The following is a 13126-nucleotide window of genomic DNA, read 5'->3' as shown; positions in this document are numbered from 1 at the left end:
CATTTTCCCGATGGAATTGCATGGATGAAGTATTACCAAAACTTCAGGGTCTGCAGACAACCCCCCCCCCTCTCTCTCTCTCTCTCTCTCAAAAATGGGTAGGAATCCATACCTCTGCTGCAGACACTGAGGTGGCCAAGGCATTGGCAAATGGCAATCCTACGCGGGTAGGTAAGTAGCTTAAGCAAGGAAAATGGGAGCCTAATTCTGGGTATTGAAGCCTTGGTTATTAGAACTTAGTGTGCTGTGCCATACTACTTGATCATAAATTACACTATGCACACCAGTACCAATACAACTACATTTATGTTAGGCAAAATGGGTGCCATTCGCTCGATTTTTAACTTGGGTGTCCCAGATCTGAAGCCAATTGAGACCTCCTCAAGTTTCTCTTTTATAGCTTGGTTGGACTAGGATGAGAAAACCCAAACCCAAGGTTTTTTGAGCTATGCTTCATTTTTTTCCTCACATTATGGGTCGGCCAACCTGCCACCAAAGTCGCAGCTCATTGCCTTACAAGGCACACACACGCCGGTGGAGATGGGGGGAGAAGAGGTATGGATGCTCATCCACTGCTCCAAAACATTTACAATCCTGCACTACTTCACTTCCCAAACAACAATTTTTCATCTTAACCAAGTGTAACAGGGACACGAGGGGAGAGTATAGTAGGCATGACCCAATCTTCTTATCCAAGCATGGAGTAGATGAAACTTTTTTTTTTCGTCTTCCCCCCTTGAGGATGGTTGAACTTGTACCCCACCATTAACTGGGGTGATGGTTAATACTTAATAGAGATCCAAAGATACAGCTACATCATGATAGATGCTTCTTCCAGAATTTCATTCATATCGCATATCAGTTAATCCAAATTTTTGTTTCACTGACTGGGTGTTTTTTAGAGATTCTCTCTCTCTGTGATCCTTCATTTTCATTTGGATGCCATGTTATGGCTACTCTAGAGATTGTGTCATCATCATTTGAATCCAATTCAAGAGATTCAGCTTTAACAGGCTTTTCTGTATGACTAGAAGCGGAGATACTTCTTGCGATTGGACAGTTACCACAGCTGCACACTTCATCTCTCTCCGGATATTTGCTGAGCCCCTAAAAGAGGAATAATACAACCAATAGTAAGTAAATACAACTCCGGCAAAAAAAAGCGTCGCAAGGAAAATGAAAAATAATAATAAAAAGAGTTACACATGCTACAAGCAAGAATAATCTAGATTTTGTTACCATTCTCCTCACCGAAGTGCTCCCTTTGATAAATGTCAAATAGGAATAGATGATAATTTTTTTTGAAAATAAATATAGAAAATAGATGTTTACATAGGAAAGCATATAAGCCTTTCAGCTCCTGGTTATCTCCAATTAAGGATTAAGGAGAAGAATACCTCCCAAACATTTTCTAGACCACGAACCTCCATTGATCTTGATTCAGCTAATTTCTGCATTTCATGAAGTTGCCTGGTGGCAATAAAAGACTTCCTCTGTTCTTTGCGAACCTTTTGTCAAGAAGAGAAATGTATTCAGGAAAAGGAAGTAGAAATCCCTTACTCTGTAATTTGGGCAATCAACGAATCCATACCTGTTCCTCTAACTCAACTATTCTTCGTAGTGATACTTGTTCAATGAAAGCACGGCGTTTGCACTCTTGTTCAAGCATGTCCATAATTTGGTACCTCAGCTCAGCCATTTCTTGAGTTAGGTCTTCTGCCTCTTCCTTTGCCTTGGACTTCTCTTCCCTCAGCTCTTCCTAAGAGTCACTTAAACTATATAGTTTAAAATTGCCATTATGGAGGGTCCAAGTTTAAGCTCACCCATAAACTCGGAATAAGATACTTAATGTGAAAGAATTTAGTCTTTGAATTTTCTTGGAAACTTCAATTTTATAGTTACTTTTGAGAGTTTGTCTTCAGGAAGCATTAAGTGAACCACATCACCACTTCTAATTCACATCTTCATAAATTAAATGGGTCATCTTGCAGAATTGAGTGGAAATTCTTTTTTTTTTTTTTCTAGATGCCTGTTGGTTTTTTAATAACTTGTTTTGAGGAAGCACCATGATATTCACATGTAGGATCATACCTTGAGCTGCTCCACAAGAAGCTCATATTCATGGATCTGATGTGACATCTTCTCCATCTCCTTTAAATCTTCATCTGAAGCAGCTACAACCGCCATTTTTGAGAGGAGTGGGCCCAAAAGTTTCTCCCAAGTGCTTCATAAATAGCACAATGTATTACAAAGAGTACAAAAATGGAATCCTGGATGTCAATTCCAACAGATGTTCAATGAAGAAATAACTGCTTATTGGAAATAAAAAATTGCAAGGTATTCCACCAAAATCAAGCACCGAATGAGTTAACCTAAAATATATGCATGGATACAAGCATGACTGCATGAGGATGGAAAGGTTCAATATATGCCACCTTTTGTACGCCTACAAAATGGAATTGGATAGTTTGTAAAGGCCCCATAGGTGAAGAAACATTTATCAAACCTAGCATGATGCATGCAACTTCAATTCACCTACCAGGCAGAAAAATGATGCATGTAGCTCAATTCCTATACCAGGCAAAATGAGGTATCTACAAACTTGAACCTTACTGTCACTAAAAATCATACCAGTCCATAGCAATACCTTCCATAAAGTGAGTCGGAATCCTGCCCCTGAACCCATGAATCGTTTCTAACAGAATGCAAATGTTCACTCTCCATCTTGATAAGTTAAAAGGTTGGAAATTTCTTTGAAATACATGGAGCTAATATCAAACGCTTCATTTAAGTAGCTAAGTACACGTGTAACTTTTGAGATGTAATTAAATTTAAAGCACTAGTAGGGGCACCAACAGTGCTATGAACATAGTTAAGCATCCTTCTATATCCACCGATACTAATTGATACCTATCGTATCTTTAAGGTACCGCGACGATACCTAAAAAAAATTTGGTATCAGTACATATAAGAAACCTCATTCTTTATAAATAATCAATCGAATGCACTTCATCATACTTTGTTGTCCTTTTTATACATGACATATTTTACACATTACTTATTTATAGTGTTTTATGCTTCAAAACTGTATTTTACATATATCCTAAGCATTTCCATATGTTTTCTACCATTTTCATACGAATCTTGCATCTCTCCGATACGATACGTCTCTTAAAATCACCCACCTAATATGATACATACCAATACTTTAAATCTTGGTTACCAAGGCATTCTTGAACGCCTAGGTGACAGTTGCCATATTGTTCACGGCACCCAGAAAAAAGAAAAAAGGTGTGGGGAGAGGGGGGGGAGGGGACAAGGAAAAGTGGGGAAATGGGAGAAAAATCAGAATGGAAAAATAAGAGGATAAGTAAATGGGGAGAAAAAGCAATAGCAGCGGCCACTACCACCAGAAAGGTTGTAGCGGCAGCCACTGCCACCACCATCCTCCGCCAATCATGGTAGTAGAGTTTGAAAAATCAGATTGGATTGGCCAATCCTGGCCGATCACAATCGGACCCATTCTGTATGGAAACTAGAGTTTAGGTGATTTTTTGCCAATTTCCACGGTTCCACCGATTCTAGACGGATCGGATCGTCATCAGCCCTGACCAATCCGGATATAGATTCCTGGTTTTCAAACCCTAAGGAAGAGGAGGAGGTACGTACCTGGAACTCACACTGCAACCACCGCCACCTCCTCCGCGACATCAAAGAGGAAGAAGACCAAATGGGTCTCATTTGTTAAATAACAAGTGCGATTGATAGACTGATATAGAATATAAAGTGGAAAAGTATCCATGTCTTCGGTTTTAACACAAAGCGGCAACAAAAAGAGCCACATTCTAAACCCCATGGGAAAGCCAACCCAATATTGGTGATGGATAAAAGGAAGAAGCATTCTTCCATGCCACCACCTCAAAGTGACTCGTCAAGGACAGTTTTTTTTCTAATTCACTATATCAATGGAGGTGCCAGCAAGGAGATCTGCCCAGTTGAAGGCCAAGATTCCCTAGTAACTTACATAATTACCCAATCCACAGACTTCGTTCTGGACCATTAATTAAATTTTATTGTTACCAAAAGAATGACTCACAAGGTGGCTAGGCTGGTAAAATAAGGTTGACTGCAAGAGAATCTCAAAGGCAATAACTTACTAAATGGTGTGTCAAAATAACAGTTCAGGTATGCCATGCTACAAGCACTACCACAAGATCCTTGCTGCCTATTTTCTCAAAATATGAAATATCCAATATTGTCCACTATGAGAATCCATTTTCAGATCCAAATTGGTTAATGAAGCTACTGCAACATACCTCATATCTTCTGATGCAGAAAACATGTTCTCCAGCTTGATCCCAGAAGATTGAATACCATGTCCAGATCTCTCCTTGTCTTCCAGCCATCCTCCAAGGTGTTCTCCAACCTTTTGACAAAATATTTGAGCATTCCTCTCTGATACTCCTAGCTTTTCTTTCAAATCTTTGTTCTCCTTCTCCAAACATTCAATCATTTTCTGGTAATTCTGAAACTGGAATTCAAACTCTTCCACTAACTCATCCACCTGAGGTTTTTCTTGGTCAGCTGCTTCCTGAAATTTCTTTGTCTCAAAGGAACTTTGCTCCAAGGTGATCAGATCTAGCTTCGTGCTCTCTATTTCACACTGGTATTCCAATGCCATAGATGAAATTGACTCATCCAGTTTCTCAATATACAATCTTGAATCATGCAACTCCCCTGCTCTGTTCTCTAATTCTTGCATCAAGAAAATGCGCTCAGATTCAGATTTATCCAGTTCCTCCCTCAGCTTTTTCATTTTGTCATTTAAGTTTCCAAACTCCGCTAGCTTCATCTCAAGGCTTTGTACATGCTCACCCAAACAATTTGCCTCTATACTTCTCAGGTTCAGTTGATCTTGCAAGTGTCCTGGGAAGCCAAGATAGGTTCAAGTTCAAATTAACCATCAAGATGATGTCTTAATGAAGCCAATTGAAATAGACATGTTTCAAAAAAAGACAAAACATCAGATTTGGGAGGACCTAAAGCAAGTGTTTACATAATGGGCAGCTTCTTTAGGCCTTAACTTGAGTCCTATTATTAAATGGAAAAATAAAGAAACCACCGAAGAAAAAGTATCAAATTGCAACAAACTAAATTCTCAATTTTGGCAGTTTCTCATACTGTCACAATAAACTGCCTCTTCATTTTTCAGCAGGATCTAATAAATCTTGATGATAGTAGGATCACTACTGAAGATGTGAACCTTTCTAATAGATTTTATGGAATGTCTTTCAGCTCTCACAAACACACATGACAAGAAAGTTCTTGTCCACAATAAAATATTAATTTTGAATCAAAATCAGTTTCTTTTAAATACTAATTTTGATTACACATAAATAATAGATCGTTAGAAAGGAGCAAATGTCAAACTATTTTGTCTCATAATTTCAGAAAACCGGAATTCTTGTTCCCTAATATAACAATGGACGGTTAATGACCATCTTACCCAAATCCAGGTTCTAGATCTTGACCAAGACAACTCGGTTTCAACCTTGTCAGAGACTAAACCAAGGATTGGAACTGGTTTGTATCAGGTTTCGCAGGATTCGACAGCTTCACTGAAGCTGGGAATTTCCTATGCTTCAACACTGCCAAGAGGGATTTTGCCAAAAACTGCACAAATCACTTGATTTCTTCCTACTTTTCTACTCGTTCAACCCTTCTACAACTTGGATTTGCATGATTGGAGTGCTAGGCAGAAAAAAAAAGGTCATGGGCCACATATGTGTTGCATTCGGAAGAGCGACAAAGGCATCTTCAGTGGTATGCAGCTCATGGATTAGACCCCACCAAGAAATTCCATATGGTGGTGAGTGGTGATTGTGGTAGACTTGTATTTCCCTCACCTAATGTATGTTTTGATTGTTTTAATTGTGTATTTACACTTCCAGTAACTAAATTATATGTAATCAGTGTTTATGGTAGGGTTACTGTACAGCAGCATTGAGTATACATTAGCAAACTTGGGTCCAAACCAAAAGTACCTTCTTTTTTTTTTTTTTTTTTGTAATTATCAAGGAATAGGTGTAAAACGGAAAAAAATACGCAGCACAAAAAAAAAAAAGGTAAAAAAAACATGAACTTAGTTTTCGAATCTAAACCAGAAACCTAGCCGTAGGTTTCAATGGGTTTCGACCAGGTCGAAACTGGCCTCGAAATCAAAACCTCAATCCCTTGACCCCAATACATGGTTCACTTGGAGTGATTTTGTGACAATAAATACCCCAGAAATAAGATCTCCCGGATGGATATAAATGTTTCTTTTTTTTGACATGTGTGAAAAGATAAATAGAAGGTAAAAAGAGAATTCTGAGTCAGCGGCAGATGAAAATGTGAAATTGTTATCCATACTCATTTCCACAGAATAGTGCCTAACTTCTGTTTCCAACTCCTGAATGTATTTTCCGTCTTCTAAGCGGGCTTCCAATAGTGACTCTATATCAAATTCTAGCCTCTGCATTAAACAAAGCTTGAACATCAGAGACAATAATAGACTACTAACATAAATATGACATTGATATGATAAATCCATTTTTTTTTCCTTCAATTTTTTCAATAATTGCAAAACCTGAATTCAGAAACTATATAAGAACCTGAAACATTTTCATGTCAACTCATAAAGCTAGGATCTAAATAATGACTCGGAACAACAATTTCATGAAGATTCTGACAAGAACATTATCAAAAGACTTTCTTCGTTGTTTGTATGGTTCTTTAGGCTGTGCCTTTCTGTTATTGTTAGTGTTGTATACTATGTTTTATTCCACTCTTTCTTTTAGCGATGAAATCTCTTTGTAATCTATAAATATATATATATATACCCCAAGTCTTAAACTGACTTTTCGGGTTTCAATACCTCCATTGAGTTCCAAAATTGACTTTTGTGAAGCAATGAAACAGTATGCAATGAGACTTCTACACCTTCTAATAAAAAATAGTTGTTGAACATTCATTTCTACTGTTTTGATGATTAGCTGATTAGGAATACATGCTCAAAATGCTCACACAAAAGAAAATAGTTTAGTAATTTTCAAAAAATATGGAGAGACCACTATCTTTGGTTGGACCCACTTTTTGCACTGCCTTAAAAGGGTGCAGTTACAAGGACGAACAGTTGGAGAAAGATGTACAGGCATTCACAGGCCTAGTATTGGTTCAAGCATAATTGCAACTTGCAAGGCAACAAGAAAAGTCATCCTAATAAATGATTGCATTCAAGTCAACCCTCCACACAAGAACACTCTCACAAGCATTAAAAATCTTAACTCGGACATTCCGTTCCCCTTCCTACAAAGCCTGAATCCACACTTTGCTATACAAGATAGCTATGCTTGTCCATCATAGCCCAACTAGTTTCGGAAACCAATATTTGTTTCCAGAGGTCCAGCACCTTAGTTATATTACAAACTGACCGAAAAAGCATATCCTAACACATGTCCACATGACAACTCTTTAGAAAACTAGGTGCCTTGTTAAATGGGTAGAAAATTATATTTAGTCAATAAAGCTTAATTTACTACAGAAATTGAATTACTGAATCATAATTATTTTATAGACTCCCCCGACAACTATATATGAGAATTGAGAAACTGACCGAGTACTTGCACTGTTTTTGTGATTATAGACATGAAATTTAAATAATATAAATATCTAAAGAGTATACATTACTTTGATCAGTTCAGTGCTTTGGGACTGTGATTCTCTTAGCATGTCCTTCTCTCTCCTCAGCTGCATCCAATGAAATCAAAAGATATTAATTATAAGTAAAATAAAAAGATACAAGATTCTTGAAACCACCATCAAATAAATTAACTGTATACTGATACGCACCAATACATACCGAAATGTACATTTCATCTCGATTTTTAATTTTCCATATCGGTGTGTATCATATACCGTGTCGTTATGTATTGGTATGTAAGATAGTCATATAATGGCCAAGATAGTTTGATTCATAAAAAAACAATTTTTTGAGATGGGTTTTTGTTCTAAAGTTGCTGCTAGCTATTTTCTCTCTAACTAAAGTGGAAATCAAAGTTGGAAATCCATATTACACCCATAAACAACTACAAACTTTGGATTCAACAAAGGTAAAGCAAAGATTCAAAGCGTCAAGGGCCTCCTCAACAACAATTTCAATTGAATCTACTTAGAGTTCCCTCAGTGCCATAGTCTCCATTTTAGTGTTTATGCATAATACATGTTATAAATAGCTTTTTTCTTAACTGTTTTTTAATGCAAAAGGGTGTAAACAGTGTTTCATATCCACATTTATGTGCGTACCTCCGATACGTATCTTAATTTTGGCCGACTGATACGTCGACCAATACTTTAATTTATTACTATTTTCTCCTCAGCTTAAAAGATACGAGATTCTTGAAATCAAAGGAGATTAAATATTATTTTCTCCTCAGCTGCATTCAATGAAATCATTATTAGACCCCTCATCATATAAATTAATGAGAAGGAAAATAGGATTTATTTTTTTTCCTGATAGGCAAAAAGGCGTACCCAGTGCACAAGGTTCCTACTATTGCAGGGTCTGGGGAGGGGCATATGTACACAGCCTTACCCCCACTTTGCGGAGAGGCTTTTTCCTGATTCTTTTCCCCCTGACAGGCAAAGAATAAAAATACAAGATTCTTGAAACCACCATTCGACTTAACTAAAAGTTCTGATAAGTGGAATCAACAATCAATCACAAAATCAGCTGATCAAATCTTGAATTTATTGCATTTTCTTAAAAATTATCGATTTTCTATATCAGTTTCTCCTCTCATCTTTAAGATTCCTACTCAGTTATCTCATGTCTTGGGTTTTCCATGGTTCTAGTTGTTGGAGAATTATCCGGGTATCATGATGGATGGAGAAGTTCATTAGCGGGTTTTGAATATTGGGGTTCATACACTTTATGGGGCTGGAATTGTGTCCTTTTGACCAGTCACTCCCTTCCATATGCGCTGTAGGAACAGTTGGCTGGTCATGATTTTCCAAGCTCCATCTTTCCACATTCTCTTTCTTTGGCTTCTCCGCCGTGGTATTGATGGTTGGTGTCTTTTTTATTGTGCTTCTTGTTAAGACTTAGTAATGTGTGGTGACATTTAGTATTCTGTTGTGGGTTGGATTTTACCCCTCCTACGGTTCTCTCTCTCATTTTTCTTCTTCTTCTCTTGCATAGGTACTGATCTTAATTCTTACCTTGTCTCATACTGTCAAACTTCTTATATACATCTTTATTTTATTATATTCTTACTCATTTTGTAAGAAACAAAATTAGGACGATTTCTTTTTTATGTATGTCCTCCTTGTGCTGCGCCATGCCAATGTTCCCACTTAATAAACTACATGTTATAGAATCAGATGAAAAAATAGAGCATCATAATACTAGTCTTGTCACGAAGAACTTTCAAAAGTGCAATGATGAGGGCAATTTCCTTTCCCTTCAAGCCGTCCTTTTCAGAACTGATTGACATGTGGTACATTCCTGCATCATTCTTTGGGGAATTTCGAAGCATACCTGTCTTTACCTCTGGCTCATATGTTCATAAAGGTTAGCAAGATAGTAGTTTAGCAAGGACCACATGATTTACAATAATGCTTCATTGATGCTTCAGTACACACACACTGGTTGTAGTCATACCTCAGTACACATCATTCCTAAGTGCAAGAGTTCATCAATATTGAATGAAGAGTCATAGTCACTCCTGAAGCTACTAGACATCTGCAAAGGTGTAAAAAATTAAGCATCTGCAAATGCTATATCAGAAGACTAACAAAAACCATCACATGTACTATTTATGCACTGCACCAACAAGTGCTGATGTAATGGGAAGCACTCAAAAAGAGTCATTACTACCATAAAAAAAATATTATAGATCAATTTGATTATGTCAATGTGAATCAAAGGAAAAGATAAGCGATAATACTTAAGCCACCATCCCAGATATATAGCAAATGAAACAAGTACCTCTCATTGAACCTGATGGTTGGTATGATGCTTTAATAAGTTATCAATGAATTGGATTTGGACCTTCATTGGCTTTAATGCAGGGCCGGGGTTGGTGTGGTTCAAGTTGGGTTTGGTTTGGTAAGTTATTGAACCAGTTTTTGGTTTCCTTAAAATCAAGATCGTGGGGTTCTTTAGGACATATTAATTTCCTATTTTAGTTATTATTCTACTTGTTAAGAAAGGTGATGTAGACAAATCAGCAAAAGTGGCTTACTTGAGCAGAAATAAGCCTTGGGTTGGGTTTCATACATGTTGGGGCCACTTTAATGTGCCTAAAATATGGTAGAAGGTAGTAATACGGGATTACTTCATCAGTTTAATTAGAGTCTTGTTTTGACTTTTGAGTCTGTTTCCTAGTCAGCTTATATTTCCTTATCAGTTTAGGGTTGGTTTAGGCCTTTCCTTTTTTTATTGGGGAGTCTTATACTTCCCCTTGAAGACCACCCACGTCATGTCAGATATGCATGTTGACACTGCTGTTCAGATTCAATTTTTGCTCTCAGTTGTTAATTTCTTTCATATGTCTTCCACTAACTTGCTTCTAACCTCTACGACACTATTATTCATCTCGGACAAATAGATAAGAGAACAATACTATTACTTTTTGCAGTTTAAGTCAAACAAAGCCCAAAGCTAGGGATTCAACCTCTGAGCATGAAGTTCAGATGTTCTTCAAATATATGCCAAATAGATATTATATAGTCCCTCTGTTCCACAATAATCATCCCTTTGAAAAAGCCAATGTTTAAGGAGAAGGGGTTAAAGAATTAAAAACTCCCCCATTTTTCAAATTTGGCCTTCCATTACTTATCTAACCTCTCTCCAAGTTGGGTGATAAATAAATGTGCTAATTAATACAAGAGGGAAAAATAGTAATCTGCATAAAATCTCATTGCTGAATTTTTGCGACAGACAAAAATTTTGGAATAGAAGAAAATGGAAACAAAAGTCTTTGCAGAATGGAGGGAGTGGTTGTCTACTCATTCCTGGATTTTGGGAGGTTTTTGTGCAGGCAGTTCATATACATGTTAACACAAACAAAAAAAAATTGATTTTGTCTAGAGGGAAATAGTCAAGTACCACTGTTTAATGGTTTTGATCTGGAATCAAAGGTAGCAACTCCAGGATGAACCAGCAAGGACCCACCACATACTTGCCTTTTGACATAGTTTACCTTCTTATCATCGGGACATGGTTAAAAGATGTTATAACAATGTGATTTATGTATAGTTGAATTTTAATTTTCAGCTATCATACGAAATTATTCCTGAATCCTGGGTCAGAGAAAGTAGAGAAATAAAGAAATGGACAGATAATATTTAGTGAATATCTTTGGGTTCCTGCAAGAAAGTCACTCCTCTGTTGGTACAGTTTCGTCATTTTATCAATTTGCTCATTAATACTTTTTTCAACAATTGTGGTTGTTGTAGATTTTTTTGCCCCTTTCTCCCCCCACCCCCACCCCTTCTTAATCCTAATGGGGCATAGAAATTAGACAAATAAAGGAAAAGTACTCTATGATAAATCTCTGAATTGCTGCAAGGAAGCCACTTCTCTGTTGTGATAAGCAAAACTCCATAAATTATTTTTCCATTTATTCACCAAGATCATCTTTCTTCAACAATTGGTGTTCCTTTTTTTTTTTTTTTTNGGTGGGGGGAAGAGAAAGAGATTCCTAAAGGTAATAGCTTTCAAACGAGGAAGAAACTAATTTATAGAACCAAACAAGAGGGACGACATAATAAACATTTCCATGATAGACCTACTATAAATCCCACATAATAAACATTTCCATGATAGACCTACTATAAATCCCAATTCAAAAGCACTAAGAAGGTGTTTTATCTGAACAATCAGCTCATTCAACGTGACACATTCAAGATCAGAAAAAGAAAACCCAACGCAGAAAAAGCTAAAATATTGCACAAGAAAGAATGTTCAGTTTCCTCAAATGGCTGAAAACCTCTCAATCTCCATATACCCTCGAAAGAATCACCTGCGATGTCAGAAACAGTTTCAAAACCCATCATCCACTGAATACAAAATAAGGGTTTGAGCAAAAAACTGTTAAGGAAAGACCCTATCAAAGAACAAATAAGAAGGATTAAAATTTGTACCGAGCAACAAAGAATCAAGGAGACAAAGAGGATTAAAGAAAAGGAGAAGGGGAGAATCGCCTAATCGGTCTGTCTCTCCCAACGATGACGCTTTCTGGACAGATCCCTGAATCTTTGCAGTACTGCCAGAGCCTCCAGACCCTCGATCTGTCCGGTAATAGTCTCACTGGTTCGATCTCTTCTGATTTCTGCATCCGGTTGCCTTACCTTGTAGACCCACAGAGAGTGAAAAAGTTTAGATTTTTCAGAGATGAAGGCACAGAGGAACAAGGAGAAGAGATCAAGAAAGAAAGGGAACGAGAGTGAGAGAAAGAGAAAGAGAAAGAGAGAGAGAGAGAGAAAGAGAAAGAGAAAGAGAAAGAGAAAGAGAACGAGAAAGAGATCTTGCAATACAATTTCATGCACAGAGGAACCTTGAAGGCTCGAACTCGTTGGAACAACAAAAAACCTGCAAAATAAGCAAAATCAGTGGATAGAGAGAGAGAGAGAGAGAGAAAGAGAGAGCGAACGCATCCCACCTCGCGGACGGATGGTAGATCGAAGATGGTGACAACTCTGCTCTTCGTTTCAGCAGAGCTTCTCGCCTCTTCTCTTCTCTCCTCTTCTCTTCTCTAGATGTTCTCCAAGTGCAAAGTGGGGTTAGGGTTTACAATTCCCTTGAAACATAACTTTTATTATGTTTTGAGGGTAATTTCCCCGTTTACCCTTCGTAACTTAAGTGCTACATATGTTTCGGCGCCTTTTGCTCAGAATCAATTCTGAAAGTGAAAAGCGAGTATTTCATGCTCCAAAAAAAGGATTCAAAAGTCTCATATGTGCCCGGTTCATTTAAAAAAAACAAGAAATTGAACCGGGCTTCCCATACAGGTTTTACCTCATTTCTATTTTAAAAAAATAAAAAAACATCAGAACCCATTTTTTAGAATGTTACAGTACAGAC

General features: G+C 37.3%; 1 protein-coding gene across 3 annotated transcripts; it reads right to left on the bottom strand.

Annotated features, from left to right (window-relative positions):
* Nucleotides 1-568: 568 nt before the first annotated feature.
* LOC122090513 (intracellular protein transport protein USO1) lies at nt 569-12802 on the bottom strand. 3 transcript variants are annotated; one of them, XM_042660137.1, is made up of 13 exons: nt 12705-12802; nt 12580-12634; nt 12187-12393; nt 11915-12065; nt 9701-9781; nt 7729-7788; nt 6412-6514; nt 4317-4926; nt 2092-2224; nt 1592-1759; nt 1398-1508; nt 898-1107; nt 569-858 (listed from the first exon to the last, which is right to left on the bottom strand). In XM_042660137.1, the coding sequence occupies exons 5-13, from the start codon at nt 9779-9781 to the stop codon at nt 847-849; spliced, it is 1488 nt and encodes a 495-aa protein (XP_042516071.1). In that variant the 5' UTR covers nt 11915-12065; nt 12187-12393; nt 12580-12634; nt 12705-12802; the 3' UTR covers nt 569-846. The 3 variants fall into 3 exon arrangements, with proteins under 3 accessions (XP_042516071.1, XP_042516070.1, XP_042516072.1); XM_042660136.1 differs by having other exon boundaries at nt 569-1107; XM_042660138.1 differs by lacking the exons at nt 11915-12065; nt 12187-12393; nt 12580-12634; nt 12705-12802 and adding exons at nt 8404-8474; nt 8572-8672 and having other exon boundaries at nt 569-1107; nt 9701-9756.
* Between the last annotated feature and the right edge of the window lie 324 nt (nt 12803-13126).

This window comes from Macadamia integrifolia, chromosome 10, assembly GCF_013358625.1.
Source record: "Macadamia integrifolia cultivar HAES 741 chromosome 10, SCU_Mint_v3, whole genome shotgun sequence".
In the NCBI taxonomy this organism is placed as follows: domain Eukaryota; kingdom Viridiplantae; phylum Streptophyta; class Magnoliopsida; order Proteales; family Proteaceae; genus Macadamia; species Macadamia integrifolia.
This window is presented reverse-complemented; position numbering and strand designations above follow the sequence as displayed.

What these genes read in the sequence shown, in the direction of transcription:
- LOC122090513 (XM_042660136.1), bottom strand. Translation starts at nt 9,781, where the DNA reads ATGTCTAGTAGCTTCAGGAGTGACTATGACTCTTCATTCAATATTGAT. An exon ending in GCACTATTCTGTGGAAATGA is followed by an intron (nt 4,927 to 6,411) that starts GTATGGATAACA and finishes TTGGCTTCCCAG; the next exon opens with GACACTTGCAAGATCAACTG. An exon ending in TCTGCATCAGAAGATATGAG is followed by an intron (nt 2,225 to 4,316) that starts GTATGTTGCAGT and finishes CTATTTATGAAG; the next exon opens with CACTTGGGAGAAACTTTTGG.